The sequence below is a fragment of the Telmatherina bonti genome (assembly GCF_933228915.1).
Source record: "Telmatherina bonti genome assembly, chromosome: 16".
NCBI lineage: Eukaryota > Metazoa > Chordata > Actinopteri > Atheriniformes > Telmatherinidae > Telmatherina > Telmatherina bonti.
In genome coordinates, this window is record NC_136614.1 from 35,285,808 (window position 1) to 35,303,166 (window position 17,359).

General features: G+C 43.4%; 2 protein-coding genes across 2 annotated transcripts in view; one reads left to right on the forward strand and one right to left on the reverse strand.

Annotated features, from left to right (window-relative positions):
* The window catches only part of ppil4 (peptidylprolyl isomerase (cyclophilin)-like 4), a 10,371-nt gene extending 912 nt beyond the window's left edge, over window positions 1–9,459 (reverse strand). The window contains exons 1-12 of the mRNA XM_079255919.1: window positions 9,374–9,459; window positions 9,066–9,133; window positions 7,237–7,301; window positions 7,043–7,160; window positions 6,766–6,908; window positions 3,878–3,974; window positions 3,676–3,792; window positions 3,474–3,598; window positions 3,339–3,405; window positions 978–1,089; window positions 815–911; window positions 588–720 (exon numbers count right to left, since the gene is read on the reverse strand). Of these exons, the coding sequence (XP_079112045.1) occupies window positions 588–720; window positions 815–911; window positions 978–1,089; window positions 3,339–3,405; window positions 3,474–3,598; window positions 3,676–3,792; window positions 3,878–3,974; window positions 6,766–6,908; window positions 7,043–7,160; window positions 7,237–7,301; window positions 9,066–9,133; window positions 9,374–9,443 (1,212 nt within the window). The 5' untranslated portion in view covers window positions 9,444–9,459. The remainder of the gene's footprint in view (window positions 1–587; window positions 721–814; window positions 912–977; window positions 1,090–3,338; window positions 3,406–3,473; window positions 3,599–3,675; window positions 3,793–3,877; window positions 3,975–6,765; window positions 6,909–7,042; window positions 7,161–7,236; window positions 7,302–9,065; window positions 9,134–9,373) is intronic.
* A 42-nt stretch (window positions 9,460–9,501) lies between these two features.
* Window positions 9,502–16,626, forward strand: ginm1 (glycoprotein integral membrane 1). Its single transcript, XM_079255918.1, has 8 exons — window positions 9,502–9,654; window positions 10,205–10,276; window positions 10,363–10,462; window positions 10,904–11,058; window positions 11,131–11,290; window positions 11,371–11,609; window positions 13,741–13,904; window positions 13,993–16,626. The coding sequence occupies exons 1-8, from the start codon at window positions 9,574–9,576 to the stop codon at window positions 14,096–14,098; spliced, it is 1,077 nt and encodes a 358-aa protein (XP_079112044.1). The 5' UTR covers window positions 9,502–9,573; the 3' UTR covers window positions 14,099–16,626.
* The last annotated feature ends 733 nt before the right edge of the window (window positions 16,627–17,359 follow it).

A 17,359-nucleotide genomic window follows, 5' to 3' on the forward strand; every position in this document is an offset into this window, starting at 1 on the left:
GTCCAGGGTGTTCCCCGCCTTCCACCCACAGACTGCTGGGATAGGCTCCAGCTTCCCCGCCACCCTGAACTGGACCGAGTGGTTAGGATAATGAATGAATCAAACATATAATTACTTGCTTTCATATATTAGTGGTAAATAAAATGTATAATTGATCAAGTTCATAACTAATTTAAAGCGTCTAAATGACTTAAAAATAAATCAACTTTCAGGACGAATGTTCGTTAAACGCTGAAAATTTCTGTTTTTACATAAATTAAACTGTATTTTAAATACAATGATGGTATATTAATTCATTTATTTGTGCATTTATTTACAAATGTAACAAGTGACTGAGACATTTAATAATTCAGACTTTGCTGATGGAAAAGTTGGATTTCTCTTCTTCCGTCCCAGACAAGCCGCTGGTTTTCCACCAGTGTCGCTGGTGAAGCTTTTTATTCCTTTTACTGGATCAGATCATGAAACTATGAAACAGGAAGACTGATTCCACTCAGACAGAGAGGAGTCTGGTGGTTTATATGTTGTCATGTAAAGAAAGGAGAAGAAGCCGTCAGTCAGTGTTGCCATGGAGACGGTGTACTTACCCGGTGCTTCCTGGACTTCTTACTGTCCTCTTCGTCCGAGTGATGGTGGTGCTTCTTCTCTTTGTGCTTCTTCTCAGGATGCCCGTGGCTGGCTGCCTCCTCCTCCTCCTCCATCAGCAGCTCGTACTTGGAGCTTGTGGGAGCGTTATGGAAACCTGCAGGACGTTTGGAGGCAGAAGCTTCCAGAAGGACGACAAGCCAACAAGTCAGTCAGACCAGAAGGATACTCTTGCTTGGGCCTGATTTGATCCTTCAGAGCCAGCTTAGACCGGGTCTCCAGGTCTTTCTCGTAGGCCTGGAAGTCGTCCTTTGTGTACTTCCCACCTGCAAAGCCGCAGACAACCACAGTGAGTGTTGGACAGAAACATGGAAACTGTGCAGAGGCCTCACCTTTGCCCTTCCACCTGATCTTGGCCACCGACTGGCTGAAGTCTACGTGAATACGGCGGTCGTCGATGAGGACGTTGTCCATCTTGAAGTACGCCTTCTCACAGTCTTCTTGCTGTCAGGACAACATGTGACTGTTTAACCCAACAAACAGCAGGTTGGGTCATAAACCCTAAAACTACACGAACCACTGCCGTATGAAGCTCAGGCGGCTACGTGTGGAAATGTACACGTATGTAGATGAAATGTTGCTGGTTTTATAGATCTGTTGTGGTCTGGAGGTTTTAACGCAGAGAGGAGGCGAGCTTCTGATCCAAAGTGAATAAAACATGATGAATGAGAACCGTGTCCATCAGCTGCTCTGTTTGGTTTTCAGGCCTTTTTACATCGCGGTGAATTTACTGGACACAGTGACGTCTATCGTGTATGTCTAGAGCTGCTGCCGCCCAGCGACTTCTAATAAAAGAGCCTTCCTCCGTCTGACATGGCAGGGTTTTACTCCTTCAGCGGTGGAAAAATGGGCTGGAACCAGAAGAACCCCGTGTGACGTGCGTTGCCATGGTTTCAGTGAGCTTTTAGCTGTGATTCTGGACTTCCAGAAGTTTGATCTTCATGTTTATAGTGGTTTGATATTAAAAATAATTGAATTTTATTTATTAAAACATTCATGTTGGATCAGAAGTTTTTTAGATTTTCTCAGTTAAAGAAGGAAAATGAGAGGAAGTGAGCAGAAACTAAAGGAAAGTTCCGTCCTTTTCAGGCTGTGAAACGCCGGCCTGAACTTTGTCTTCACGCAGCTCTTCAGACGTGTCTGAGGAGGAACGAGTCTCTGCTTTAACCTGCTGATCTCACGGGACGTCGCCTGGAAAGTCTGACCTAAAAACAACACCTTACTTCTTTATTTGAATAAAAGTCATGTGAAAGCAGCGTCTGAGTAAACACAAACAGCGCCCTCTGATGGTTGCAGCCGTCTGAGGCACGAAGCCGCCACCGCCTGCACACATTCAGACGTTACACACCAGGAAGTTCACATTCAATATTCACAAGTCATAAACTGGATCAAATTCCACCAGATGTAAAGTTATAGCTTCTGATTTTATTCCAACAGGGAACAGCGAGTCCAGGTCGGGGTGCAAACCAAGCGCTGCATAATCTATTTACACCACTTTCACTTCCCTATCGGCAGTGAAACAACCCCGGCAGAGGATTATTTACATGTCATGCGCACAGCAAACACACTTTATAACTGATCTCCTTCCTGAACACCTTGCAGGGGTTTTCCATCTCAGATATCTGCAGCTAACAAACACCGAGTGGAAAATCCGGATACTTATATGGTCTGGTCAGAGTTCACCACGAACACGGTTATCCACATATTCACTTCATATCTAATCAATGCAGCGCTGATCACTGCGAGGTGGGGGGGGGGGGGGGGGGGGTAAGCTGGACAAGAAGACGATCCGGTCCAGCCCAAACTGCAGAAGAAGTAAAACAAATGAAAATATCAGCAGCTGTTGTTCAGCAAAGTGTCTGGGGGGGGGGGGACCATGTAGACACCGTCAGACCACACATGACGGGTTATCTTAGGCTGTGGTCTGCCCACCGCTGGAGTTTTAGGGGTTAAAACAAACCAGCGGTCTTCCTGAACGCTTCCCAGCCGACACACACACACACACACACACACACACACACACACACACACACACACACACACACACACACACACACACACACACACCTCAACATTAGGTCTGGGCGATTAATCGGATTTTAATCTCAGTACGATCTGGGTTTTCTACAATGATAAAAATAAAAGGGTGTGATTATTTTTCTCTCTGCAGTTTCCTCTCCTGCTGTCTTCAGCTGCTAATCGAGCGTCTCTGGCGTTGCAGCGCTGTGCTGTAAACTCCTCCCACAGCCGCTTTGCTTTCATTCAGACACTGTTGCCAACTTGGGAGACTTTCTCGCTAAATCTGGAGACTTTTTTTGTTAAAAGCGACAAATCTAGCAGCTTTTACTGGAGTTATTAGAGACTTTTCTGGTGTTTTGGCGACTGACTTGAAGGCACATATTGTTCTGCAGTTACTGTAAGGAAGGAGCAGCGGGAGCCTCTCCCGTCCTAAAGCACTCCCAGGCGGCCAGTCTCAGTCGGCTCCGGCTGCAGGTCCATGTAGAATAACTGCAGTAGGTTGTGGAAGTTAAACTAACAACATGAACTATTTCCTATATAAGCAGTAAAAGCGGATTAAACAAGTCGGAACCGTGCATCAGACGGTTATAATGTGCCGTTATGAGAGCTTCGCTGTCACACGGACCGTTACAGGAAATCATTCCTGACAACCCGTCTGTCACGTGACGTCTCACCTTTTCAAACTCAATGAACGCGTAGCAGAGAGAATCGCCGCTCTTCCAGTCTCTGATGATCTCGCAGCTGCAAGGAGGAGACGGACAGTTATCCCTGCAGGACAGACGGCAGCGGGCGGATGGAAAGAACGTCACCTTTTGATGGTTCCGAAGCGAGAGAAGATGATCTCCAGGTCCTCGTCCGTGGTCACTGGGTTGAGTTTGCACACAAACAGGACGTTCTCTGGAGGCCTGACTTCTGCATCAGGGAGGTCGCCCACCTGCAGGAGGGCGGGGGGGTGTAGCCATGTCAGACCCAGCGTCTGCAGCAGAGCAGGTGGAGCGCGCTCCGACTCACCATCTCCAGCAGGATGGCCTGAGTCTTGGCTTCCTTCTCCTTCAGCCTCTCCTCCATCTCCTCCGCTCCTTTCCCTTCTGTGTCGTCGATCTCTTCATCCGCCCCGATGCGGCCGCTCTGCACGTGCACGGAGGAACGGCGACTTCAGAACAGCGCTGATGATGTCGTGCATCTTTAGTTCTGGAGCGGCTTATTTACTTACGTCCAGCTGCTCCTTGGTTGGCTCAGGTGAGCGATCAGGCACCGGCAGATCAGGAGGGTCATCAAACGGGTCGTCCAGGATCACCGTGTGGTTTATTCTGCAGCGGAACGAGCAGAACATGAGGAGCGCGTACACTTTACTGGAAAACAGAGAAATGATGAGGAGGAAGAGACGCCATGGCGACATGTTGGCAGGGAGGAGAAGCAGAGGGGGGCAAAGTTTACCTCCTCTGAGGCTGCAGCGAACTGAGCGACGGCGCCGTAACGGAGGGTTGGCATAGCAACCATACCGCTGAAAACACACCAACGGATCATTCTCAGCTTTCACCACTGATCACATGACTTTTACGTCAGCGACATTTGTGGGTAGAAACAAGATAAAGAAAGCAGGCGTGCTGCTACGGCTCGCTGGATGTTCCAGTCCGCTCCCAGTAATCATCGTTTACTGGGATGGACACTTTCCCTTCAACCCTTAACTGGAGTGAGAGTAAGAAAATGGATGGTTGGACATCGGCTGCATTGCTGCAGTTCTACGTGTATCTTCGTGTATCTTCGTGTATCTTCGTGTATCTACGTGTATCTTCGTGTATCTACGTGTATCTTCGTGTATCTACGTGTATCTTCGTGTATCTACGTGTATCTACGTGTATCTACGTGTATCTTCTTGTATCTACGTGTATCTTCGTGTATCTACGTGTATCTTCTTGTATCTACGTGTATCTACGTGTATCTACGTGTATCTTCTTGTATCTACGTGTATCTTCTTGTATCTACGTGTATCTTCTTGCATCTACGTGTATCTTCTTGTATCTACGTGTATCTACGTGTATCTTCGTGTATCTACGTGTATCTACATGTATCTACATGTATCTTCTTGTATCTTCTTGTATCTTCGTGTATCTACGTGTATCTTCTTGTATCTACGTGTATCTACGTGTATCTTCGTGTATCTACGTGTATCTACGTGTATCTTCTTGTATCTACGTGTATCTTCTTGTATCTACGTGTATCTTCTTGTATCTACGTGTATCTACGTGTATCTACGTGTATCTTCGTGTATCTACGTGTATCTACATGTATCTTCTTGTATCTTCTTGTATCTTCGTGTATCTACGTGTATCTTCGTGTATCTACGTGTATCTACGTGTATCTACGTGTATCTTCTTGTATCTACGTGTATCTTCTTGTATCTACGTGTATCTTCTTGTATCTACGTGTATCTACGTGTATCTTCGTGTATCTTCGTGTATCTACGTGTATCTACGTGTATCTACGTGTATCTTCTTGTATCTTCTTGTATCTTCGTGTATCTACGTGTATCTTCGTGTATCTACGTGTATCTTCGTGTATCTACGTGTATCTTCGTGTATCTACGTGTATCTTCTTGTATCTACGTGTATCTACGTGTATCTACGTGTATCTTCGTGTATCTACGTGTATCTACATGTATCTTCTTGTATCTTCTTGTATCTTCGTGTATCTTCTTGTATCTACGTGTATCTACGTGTATCTTCGTGTATCTACGTGTATCTTCGTGTATCTACGTGTATCTTCTTGTATCTACGTGTATCTACGTGTATCTTCTTGTATCTACGTGTATCTTCTTGCATCTACGTGTATCTTCTTGTATCTACGTGTATCTACGTGTATCTACGTGTATCTTCGTGTATCTACGTGTATCTACATGTATCTTCTTGTATCTTCTTGTATCTTCGTGTATCTACGTGTATCTTCTTGTATCTACGTGTATCTACGTGTATCTTCGTGTATCTACGTGTATCTACGTGTATCTACGTGTATCTTCTTGTATCTACGTGTATCTTCTTGTATCTACGTGTATCTTCTTGTATCTACGTGTATCTTCTTGTATCTACGTGTATCTACGTGTATCTACGTGTATCTTCGTGTATCTTCGTGTATCTACGTGTATCTACGTGTATCTACGTGTATCTTCTTGTATCTTCTTGTATCTTCGTGTATCTACGTGTATCTTCGTGTATCTACGTGTATCTACGTGTATCTACGTGTATCTTCGTGTATCTACGTGTATCTACGTGTATCTTCGTGTATCTACGTGTATCTTCGTGTATCTACGTGTATCTTCGTGTATCTACGTGTATCTACGTGTATCTTCGTGTATCTTCGTGTATCTACGTGTATCTACGTGTATCTTCGTGTATCTACGTGTATCTACGTGTATCTACGTGTATCTACGTGTAATAACTTGCAGGCTGCAGGACATTTTGTGTTGCTTTGTTGAAGCAGTCAAACATCAGCCAGTCCAGGGTTTGTAACGATGTAACGTTCTATTCTAATCTACGGTCTTTCAGCATTTCATCCAAAGCGACATACATACATAACCCGATAGGCACATAGGGGGGCAACTTAGGGTTCAGTGTCCAGGGACACTTCGGCACACAGTCAGGGGAAGCCTGGAATCAATCCCCCAACTTTTGAGTTGAAAGACGACGATGTCTTTGATTCTGTAACCTGATTCTGTAACCTGTTCATAACACCAAACTGGCTTTATTTACTGGGAAACAACATGCAAGTCCCGTGAGAGGTTCAACCAATCAGGACCAAGTTCAGTCGTCAACGGAGGCCGATCCATGAGCTTCACTTCACAAGCTGCCCCCTCCACCTGCAGCCAGGTGGCTTCCCGCATATCTTTGGTCATGTGGTTACATTTTCTGGTGCGGTCCAAAACCTTCTAACTGGCATGCAAACCTGCAGGACCACAATCCTTTGCTTCAGGATTGAATGTGCTGCATGTAGCCTAACTGCAGAACTGCAGAGGCTGTAAATTACACTTCATTTGTGTCTGGCGTGTTGCAGGGACTGAAAACTTAATGATATATCTGATGCACATCAGCAGTGGGTCGAGCTCACCTGATATCCTGAAATGGGATGAAATCCTTGTCAACAAAGGTCTGGTTGATTTTATTCAAGACGTCCATGCCCTCAGTAACTTCTCCAAACACTGTGTGGACTCCGTCCAGGTAGTCCAGGTTCTCGCCGGTTGTGATGAGGAACTGTGAGGTGGAATATTAGCATGTAAATGTGTGATCTTCTCAAGATCAATCAGACTGATCTAAAGGCTAATCAGGTGATTTCATACCTTTCTCTTCTGAAAGTTTCATCCCACTCAAAGTGTTCATCCACTCACCTGAGAACCGTGCTGGTCATTTCCATTGTTTACCATGGAAACCGTCCCCTTCTTCCGATGTTTGATGCGTGGCACCTTCTCGCCATCAAAGAAACAGGCCTGGTCGCCATAAAGCTTGCTAATAACGCGAGGGGAGAAAAGATGCTCGACTTGCTGTGTAAAAATAAGGGGAACATGTGACTTAAATGGCTGACCTGTAAACAGATTCTCCTCCACGGCCCGTTCCAGTCGGATCCCCGGTCTGGATGATGAAATCTCTCTGAAAACAATAAAAAAAACAACAGAATTAAATGGAAATAAACTCGTTAGTTGTGACCATCTTGACGATTAATTTATCCAGTAAAGAACTTAAAGACAATTCACACACGACACTGAAGTGGATAGAGAAGCTTTTGCCTTTAGCTGCTCAACAACTGCTCAATATAAGGCTGGAACATGTACATGAGACCTGCAGGCAGGTAAACCCGGGACAGGTCGCCAAGCCACCACAGAGCCACAGGAAGACAAACAACCATTTACACTCAGTACCAGGCAGATTTCAGACTGGCCTGCGAGGCAAGGCAGGTTTATTTTATCGCACATTTCATGTACAAGACTTTTCCAACAAACCTAACACACACTTTTCTGAACGGAAACTGGAGTATCTGAAGAAAACCCGTGCATACTCACATATAAACACACATAACAGGGCGATGGGAGGAAGAGCCTTCGGCTACCAGGCTCTTCTCTTATGGAACCAGCTAAGAGTTGGGTTCTGGAGGCAGACTCCATCTCTACCTTTAACACCAGGTTAAAACCTTCCTTTTTGATAGATCTTATAATTATGCTGCCATGAACTTAGACTGCTGAGGGACGTCTCATGATGCACTGAGTTCTTCCTTTTCATCATGTTTCTTACAGAAACCTGACAGTACTGGCATCATTAATGTATTCCTCCTCTTTCTGCAGGTCTTCCTGGATAAAAGCTGCAGCGCACGTTGATCTCTCATTCCTGTCGTCTCCACCACAACCAGTCGAGGCAGATGGCTGCCCTCCCTGAGCCGGGTTCTGCCGGAGGTTTTCCTTCCCATTAAAAGGGAGCTTTTCCTTTCCACTGCTGCCTTGTGGATCCAAGTCAAGTTGATGCAATCTGTTGGGTTTCCTTATTTAGATTATTTATCATGAATTGGCTCAAATTCATGTGTCTGCAAAGTGTCCTCAGAGGATATACTTGTGAAGAGGTGCTAGACAAATAAAGCTGGATTGAACCTGCAAACTGTGAAGCCGTACTGCTGACAATATATATTTTTTATGTTAAGATTTAAATAAATAACTTAAAATGAAAACTAAACTGGTAATCTGAAGTAAAATAAAAGAAAATTTAGCAAAAGCAGCTTATATTTTTCCCATAAACAGTTGTTTACCCAGCATGTATGTCTTTTATCAGTGCTTCACATACTTATACTTCACTGGTACTGAGTACAACTTTGAACCAATGCACAATCATGACATCTGGTGGTTTTATCACTTTCACGTTTTCTTTATACAATGTAAGCATGCTGGACAGACAGAAGTCATCACTGTGTCGTCAGTCGGTGAGATGATGCTGTATGCATAGTGCAGTATGATCTAGAGCAAGGTGGAGTTGATGGAGAAGATTATATAGAACAACATATAAAAATTGACCACACACTGTTTAGACTAAATATGCTCGATGGCTCATAGGCTGCCACCTGGAGGCAGGAAGAGTCAGACAGACATGTCAGAAAAACAACAACAAAAAGTAAAAATTGTTTTTCTGTCACAACAAAATCTACTACTTTAACTACAAATTTTAAAAAAAGAAAAAAAAACGTTACTCTTTTTCATTATTGTAACTGTAACCATAGTGTTATAGTATTATATATGATTATAAACTGTGGTTACGATGGATCCATTTCTATACCACTTATTACAGGTTATGGTGTATATATTGTGTATAGTTTTACAATCCATTTCTATACCATTTATTACAGGTTATGGTGAATATATTGTGTAGTTTTACCTGGACATTGTGGATGAGACAGTAGTTGTAGTATTTTATCTTGCACAGTTTCAGAAAATTTAGACAAGCTGCAAAGGATCAGAAGAAGTAGTTAGGCGGGCAGTCATTCCTACCAGCAGAGTTTAATAACAAATACCGTGCATGTGTCGTTTAAGTCTCTTAAATATAAAAATAAACAAACATGGAACAGACGGCAAACATGCTAACAGCTAATGCCTTCCGTGGCGTAGCTAAGATGCAGCTCCTTCAAATCTCATTAAGCTCGTTTAAAGATATGTTCTGGTGTGATAATGACCGCATCTCCTTACTTTTCGGTCTTTCTTCTGTAAATAAATCTATAACAATATCACCCAGCGTGGTTTCAAGCAGCACCGCCATGATGACGTCCCGCAGTCTCGCGAGAGAAGAGCGCGAGACGTCCCCACGCATGCGCAGTGCGTATGTTTATCTGGGACGTGCTTGTTGTGGCTAACTTTATATTTGTGAGATAAGTCACCACGAAGCAGAGATGGTGGGACCAGCTTATGTTATATTCATTTTCCTTGTCTCAATAGTTCGCTCAGAGTTACAGGACAAGCAGCTGAATACGGTAACACTGGAATTTCTTTAATAAAATATCACGTTAGCCTGGTTAGCTCCACGCCGTTAATTTGTTAGAAAAACTCTGTCAATCTCTGTCATCTCTATCAATCTCTGGCATCTCTGTCAATCTCTGGCATCTCTGTCAATCTCTGTTAATTTCTATCAATCTCTCGCATCTCTGTCAATCTCTATCAATCTCTGTTAATCTCCATCAATCTATGTCATCCCTGTCATCTCTATCGATCTCTGTTAATTTCTATCAATCTGTGTCATCTCTGTCATCTCTATCAATTTCTATCAATCCCTGTCATCTCTATCAATCTCTGGCATCTCTGTTAATCTCTTTCAATCCCTGTCATCTCTGTCAATCTCTGTTAATCTCTATCAATCTATGTCATCTCTATCAATCTCTGTTAATCTCTGTCATCTCTATTAATCTCTGTGATCTCTATTAATCTATCAATCTCTGTCATCTCTGTTAATCTGTCATCTCTATTAATCTCCATCAATCTCTGGTATCTCTATCAATCTCTGTCAATTTCTGTCAATCTCCACAGGAAAATCTACTGATTAACGTGACAGCAGGAACGATTAAAGATACTTATGTGCAAGATTCAAAGAATTTACAGGTAACAAAGCAGACAGTTGGTAAGATTTGTTTTTCTCTCCTGGAAGTAGACCAGACTGGGACATCTTCTTCCCTGTTTCCCCACAGATCAGTTTAAACATTTCTGTGGGAGACGAGCAGATACTGATAAATGACATCCCGGTGGAGCTGTCAGGTGTGACCAGGTTCAACTGCCCGGCACTTCTCTGTGAGTTTTTCTTCTTTGCTCACTATTTTTACTGGATTATTCAGATCCAACACAGACACGGCTTATTTATTTGTTTGAAATCAAGTTTGACCTCTACATTTAGAAAGTCATCAAGGTTACTTTTTAAATCAAGAGTCATTTAGAAGTGTAACTAAAGATACTATTAGTACGATGCCAAACGTTAAAGTCTCCTGTAAATCTGTAGATCATTGACCGGGACATTGAAATGATAATTAGAAATTTGTATTGATGAGGTTACTGTTATTTAACTGATGTATCCCTGCAGATGGAAACTAGCTAAGGCTAAATCTGGTGTAAGGCATCTTTTCATTATGTTTTTACACATGGTCCCTGACAAATAAACTAAACTAAAACTTATGTGCCAGATGGACTGTATTTAACTTTTAAGGCAAAGCTTTTGTGTACTTGCTTGTTTCCCAGTGGACAGTGTCAATGGAAGCAGCGAGTTTGAATCTGGAGACCTGGTGTCCACCGTCACCCGGGTGATGGTGAGCCAGAACAGGCTGTACAGTGACTCGGAGGAAGTGGTAGCTCTGCAGGTCTTCAGTGAAGTCATAGAGATGGAGGGCAAGGAGGTAACGAACTTTCTCATCTCAAATGTTAAATGTTCTGAAGGACTTGAAGATGATTGATGTGATGCCGTTTAGGTCCAACAGCCCGACATGTGTGAGGTGAAAATACTGATGAGCCCGGACTTTCAGAAGCTGGCTCAGTTCACCAACATCTACCCGATCGGGCACAGCGATATTTTCAGGGCTCCAAGAGAAAATGATGTGGTTGTTACAGATATGCCACTTTCCAGGAAAGGTTTGTTTTCCTTTTTACTGTTTTGGTTGCTGTGATCCGCAAAGTTCCCTCGTTTTATTATTCTGCACTTCTGAACTCAGATGAAGAGCAGCTGACGTCCCAAACCACCAGCCAGCACCCCTACATGGAAAAGCTCACAGACACCACCCAGGAAGAGATTGCACCCCCAGGAAAACTCCCAGAGACGCCCCTGCGCATGGACCCCGACCTCATGTACAACATCAAATATGGGTATGTCGAGCCTCAGGATGACGATCAGAGCCAGTCGGACCAGAACCAGATGGAAACTCCGCCCAAGGAGTTCGGATCTTCTTACTCAGTGAGTCTGATTCAGTTCTGCCTCTGTCTGTCGAGGTTCCGGTCCAGATTCTGCAGCCCAGAACAAACTTCACGATCGCATACTTTGATTAAATTCAGCATGATTTGTGATTCTGGAATGTTACTGGAAACCAGTTTAGACCGATAGAAAAGAGGAGTTTGGATTTCCACATGGCATCAGTGACAGATAAGTAACAGCTGCATTAAGTCCTCATGTAAACACGGGTTATGGGAAGGAAGCTGGTTGACAAACATGCAGCCCGGAGGCCCAATCCGGCACAGTACAATACAATCCTTTTTAACCTGCATTCAGTTAAATTCTCTACAAAGACAAGATGTTCAAACTGACAAACATCATTGTTTTTTGGCAACTATTTACTCATTTTGAATTTAATGCCTCTCCAGACACCAGAGGTGGAGGCGGTGCTGATTTGTTTATTTCTAGCAGAATGGATTATTGTAATGCTCTGTTCTCTGGTCTTCCCAAAAAGTTTTTTTAACCTACCAATACTCCAGAACTTAGCAGCACGTGATCTGAGGAAGTCCAGAAGGTGGGAACACATTGCACCACTTTAAAAATCGCTGCATTGGCTCCCTGTGTGATTCAGGATGGATTTCAAGGTTCTTTTAGTTGTTTTTCAATGGGTAAAAAGAAGGGAGATAACCCTGAAGCTAGCTGCTTCTGGGTAAAATGAAGGAAGCTAAATAAAAGAGAGAGAGAGAAAGAGAGAGAGAGAAAGAAGCTCAGTGTATCAGGAAATGTCCCTCAGCAGTCTAAACCTATAGCAGCATAACTAAGGGATGCTAACCATCCCTAGCTATAGGACTTATCAAAAAGATAAGTCTTCAGCCTAGTCTTAAAGGTGGGGAGGGTGTCTGCTTCCCTAACACTAACTGGGAGCTTATTCCATAAGAGAGGGGCCTGATAACCAAAGGCTCTGCCTCCTGCTCGGCTCTTTGAGACTCTAGGAACCACAAGTAAGCCTGCAGTCTGCGAACGAAGTACTCTGCTTGGTATATAAGGAACAATGAGGTCTTTGATATATAGTGGTGCCTGGTTGTGGAGGGCTTTATATGTAAGGAGAAGGATTTTAAATTCTATTCTAGATTCAACAGGCAGCCAATGAAGGAAGGCTAAAACTGGAGAAATATGATCTCTCCTGCTGGTTCTGGTCAGGACTCTGGCTGCAGAATTCTGGATCAGCTGAAGGCTTTTCAGGGCATATTTAGGACAGCCCAGTAATAGAGAGTTACAGTAATCTAGTCTTGAAGTAACAAAAGCGTGAACCAGTTTTTCTGCATCACTCTGAGACAGAATGTCCCTAATTTTGGCTATATTACGTAAATGAAAGAAGGCTGTTTTAGTAACCTGCTTAATATATGGACCAAAGGACAGGTCAGGGTCAAATATTACTCCAAGGTTTCTCACTGTAGCACTGGAAGCTAAAGTAATGCCATCCAGGTTCATTACAAAACCGGAAAATTTAGCTCTGAGTTTTTCAGATCCAACGAGAATTACTTCAGTCTTGTCTGAGTTTAAGAGGAGAAAATTTCTAGACATCCAAGTCTTTATGTCTATGAGACAATTTTGTAGCCTATTGGGCTGATTTGTTTCATCTGGTTTAAAGGATAAGTATAGTTGAGTATCATCTGCATAACAATGAAAGTTTATTCCATGTTGTCTAATAATTTTGCCTAAAGGGAGCATATATAGCGTGAAGAGTATTGGTCCAAGTACAGAACCTTGAGGAACTCCATGACTTACTGTGTTTGTGAGGAGGACTTGTCATTTACATGAACAAACTGAAGTCTATCAGATAAATATGATTTAAACCAGCTTAACGCTGTACCTATAATTCCAATCACCTGTTCTAGTCTCTGTAACACAATGTTATGATCGACTGTATCAAATGCAGCACTAAGATCAAGCAAGATAAGTACGGACACAAGTCCTTTGTCTGAGGCCATAAGAAGGTCATTAGTAACTTTCACCAATGCCATCTCAGCAATCATGTTGTAGTTTTACTGGTCTGACCCACTGGTGGTCAGATTGGGCTGAATGTTGAACTGGACTAAGATGAATTTGACATCTCTTGTGTAAAAGAGGAATGCTGTACTCTCCGTGTCCTCAGGCCATGTGTCGGTGGCTGGAGCAAGTGAGGGAGCGTCTACGGCGCTTCTGCTCTGAATCCCTGCCTCTCTTCTTCCTGGTGATGTGGGTGGTTGTGATTGGCATCGTTGGGTCAGCGGTAATAGTCAAGATCCTGGATTTGTTCTTCCCAGCTTGTGAACAGAAGTAAGTTTCTGAATAATCTGGATTAATTTGCTGATTCTCCTTTACTGGAATAAAATGCAGAAGCCTTCATGTTTTTCATGGTTTCCAGGCACATTTTTCACCTGAACAACGCCACTCTGGTCCCGGATGAGAAGTGCAATCTGATCGACAACATAGAAGCAGAGGAAGAAGCTGAAGAGGAGAAGAAACCCTGAATGAGGATGGACTTATCCAGCTCCTGCTAGTTTGATCTTATTTGTTCTTTAAAGCTCTGATTTAAGCCATGGTATGGTTCGATCCAGACCTGTGATCCAACTTTTCACTTTGAAATATGTCGGCAATCAAACAGCAGCAGCTATCATGGAAATTCTCCTAAATTCAGGCATATGATTTGGTCCAAATGAGGCGGAAATGAGTGTCTTCATCCCAGCTGGAAAGTCTCTCAGAGCTGTTAAATTAAATCATTTTAATCCTGTTTGGAGTTTTGAAAGAGTGAGAATTCACAGAAATCCAGTCAACAAAGACAATTAATTTATTCCCCTTTAAAACAACTTCTGGTTTTCTTTGCAAGAATTTAGTGGAGGCTAACAACATGAATGACTTAAAGAGAATTAATGACTTTTACAGCTAAAATGATTAAAGGTCGTCGTGTCACAAACTCCGCTAAAAGACTCGACCAGCATCGGCATCCGAACCAAACCGTTCAAACAAAACATTCTCCTCACAAACACGACATCATGGAAGCAGAGACTGCTGGTTACAGAGACGTCTGTCTCGTCGCCGTGGGACAGAAACTCTGGAAGACGTCTGTCTCGTCGCTGTGGGACAGAAACTCTGGAAGACGTCTGTCTCGTCGCCGTGGGACAGAAACTCTGGAAGACGTCTGTCTCGTCGCCGTGGGACAGAAACTCTGGAAGACGTCTGTCTCGTCGCCGTGGGACAGAAACTCTGGAAGACGTCTGTCTCGTCGCCGTGGGACAGAAACTCTGGAAGACGTCTGTCTCGTCGCCGTGGGACAGAAACTCTGGAAGACGTCTGTCTCGTCGCCGTGGGACAGAAACTCTGGAAGACGTCTGTCTCGTCGCCGTGGGACAGAAACTCTGGAAGACAGCAGCCACAATCACGTCATGTTTTTATTCCAGCTCTGCTGATGTGTCTCCTGTGACTCTGCCTTCATTTAAAATGAATCATGAAGGTCCTGCTAGTTTCCATGGAGATGAAGGTCTGAGTTTCCATGGAGACGAAGATCCTAGTTTCCATGAAGATGAAGGTCTGAGTTTCCATGGAGATGAAGGTCTGAGTTTCCATGGAGATATTTAGTTTCCTGAGATATTTACCCACGTAACACTTCTTTTGGAAAGCTGCTCCGCTAAAGCACGGTTCCTCATCCAATATCCAGGACTGTTTTAGTCATTCCTGGTGAACTGATCTGTTGCCTTCTGGTTCTTACTGGGAGAAATGGGGTTTTCTTTAAGGAGGAGGTAACATCCACATGTTCACTGTATTCCAACTGAATTTACTTTGACACAGTTTCACATTTCTGTCTCTAGTAATCTCACTGGTCTCAGCTTCCTGTGGAGACCAACATCATAGTACATCCCTGTAGGTGTGAAGATGTCCAGTAATACGTCGTCTGGAAGAGATTAAATACATCTGAGTACAAGGACACATAGAGGAGGGTTCATTTAAAAACAGAGCTGCTCTTGCATATTTCTGCTCTTTGTCAGTCTTTTTTTTAACCTTCAAGTTGCACTTTAACACATGGTTGCTAGGCAACCAGTGGAGATGTTTGGGGAAAACATCAGAATCCTCCTTTTATTAAAATGTACTGATAGATCATGTTAATCCAAGTGATGAACTTTAGATTTTTAAAACCTCTTTTTCTTTACACACTACTATCTATATCTATATATATATATATATATATATATATATATATATATATATATATGTTTAATTTCTATATTTATTTCCCCTTGAACCAAAACACAGCAGACTGAAGTCTGATCTTTAGGAGCATTTTTTAACTAACAAATAAGAACAAACTGAGGAGCAGGAGCTGAATCTGGGGAAAGAAAACACTTTCTGTATGTAGCAGCTATTAGTCACTTCTCATTTCTATTAAAACATTTTTCATCCAAATTTGTTCCGCAACGCGACACAGACAGAAAACAACCAGAATGCAGCGGATTTATTTCTGAAGCGTGTGGAGCAAGCCGCTCATCTCTTCTCTGGTCGGACTGTGATGCTGCAGGAGAAAGGAGACATACGTCTGTCTGATCACACACCTGCCTCGTCACACACACACGTCTGGTCTGTCTGCATGTTTATGTGAATGTCATTCCTGTAAAAATCTGCTGCACATGAATGAATTTCTGTTAAAGGCTCACTAAGTTTGGAGTTTTCTGAAGTTTTTGTTTGTTTTTCTGTTAAAAATGTTGCATAGAACGTCTTTACGGGGGGGGGTCAACCCCATCCTGATCCAGGTTCCATACAATCTGGTCCCCAGCGGGTCAGACCAGTAAAATAACTACAGAATGGTGAAAACACCACTTTCCCACCTTTCTTTTAGTACAAACCAGCACATTGTCCAGATGTTTAGGTTTAATAAATGAAGGTTTTAGGAAACATGAATGTGGTAGGATGAAGCCTATCAAGCAATTAATATTCATCATTTTAGGAACATATATCCGTTTTAGATCTACTGTAAATTTTATCTTCATAATTAAACACATGCTTCATATCTGTTGACATATTTTTACATATTTACTCTTTTATTCCAACTTCATGAACCGAAACATGTAATTCCAGGTTTACAGGAGAGAAAAATCCAGTTTTTCACCTGATGATCAGAGTAACTTTTCCACATCTAAAAGTTCATTTTAAAGTACATATGTGTACTTTTCCACGTGTGTAATCATCCTGCCTGAGCCGACTCCATACATGATGATGTCACATCTATGACATCAGAGAGGTGGAAAAGATCCTGCTGCCTTGGAGAACATGAATCCTCACCTGAACACATTAGTTTTATTAAAATATCACCTTTCATGATGCATCCTGGAAGTTTGGGACTTTTTCCTCCGATCAGCTGACGATGCATGACGTTGTGCGATAGCGTGAAGATGCATGTGAGGAAGAGCTTTTCATTCCCAGCAGTTGGTTTTGCTGCTGAAGCTGCATGATGACATGAATGAGCTCTGCAAGCGGCATCTCGTCTGGCATGGACCGGCCTCTGGTCCGGCCTGGACCGGCCTCTGCATGGTCCGGCATGGTCCGGCATGGACCGGCATGGACCGGCCTCTGGTCCAGGTTCTGGTCCGGCATGGACCGGCCTCTGGTCCGGCATGGACCGGCATGGACCGGCCTCTGCATGGTCCAGCCTCTGGTCCGGCATGGACCGGCCTCTGGTCCGGCATGGACCGGCATGGTCCGGCATGGTCCGGCATGGACCGGCCTCTGGTCCGGCATGGACC

What these genes read in the sequence shown, in the direction of transcription:
- ginm1 (XM_079255918.1), top strand. Translation starts at nt 9,574, where the DNA reads ATGGTGGGACCAGCTTATGTTATATTCATTTTCCTTGTCTCAATAGTT. An exon ending in AAGATTCAAAGAATTTACAG is followed by an intron (nt 10,277 to 10,362) that starts GTAACAAAGCAG and finishes GTTTCCCCACAG; the next exon opens with ATCAGTTTAAACATTTCTGT. An exon ending in TAGAGATGGAGGGCAAGGAG is followed by an intron (nt 11,059 to 11,130) that starts GTAACGAACTTT and finishes GATGCCGTTTAG; the next exon opens with GTCCAACAGCCCGACATGTG.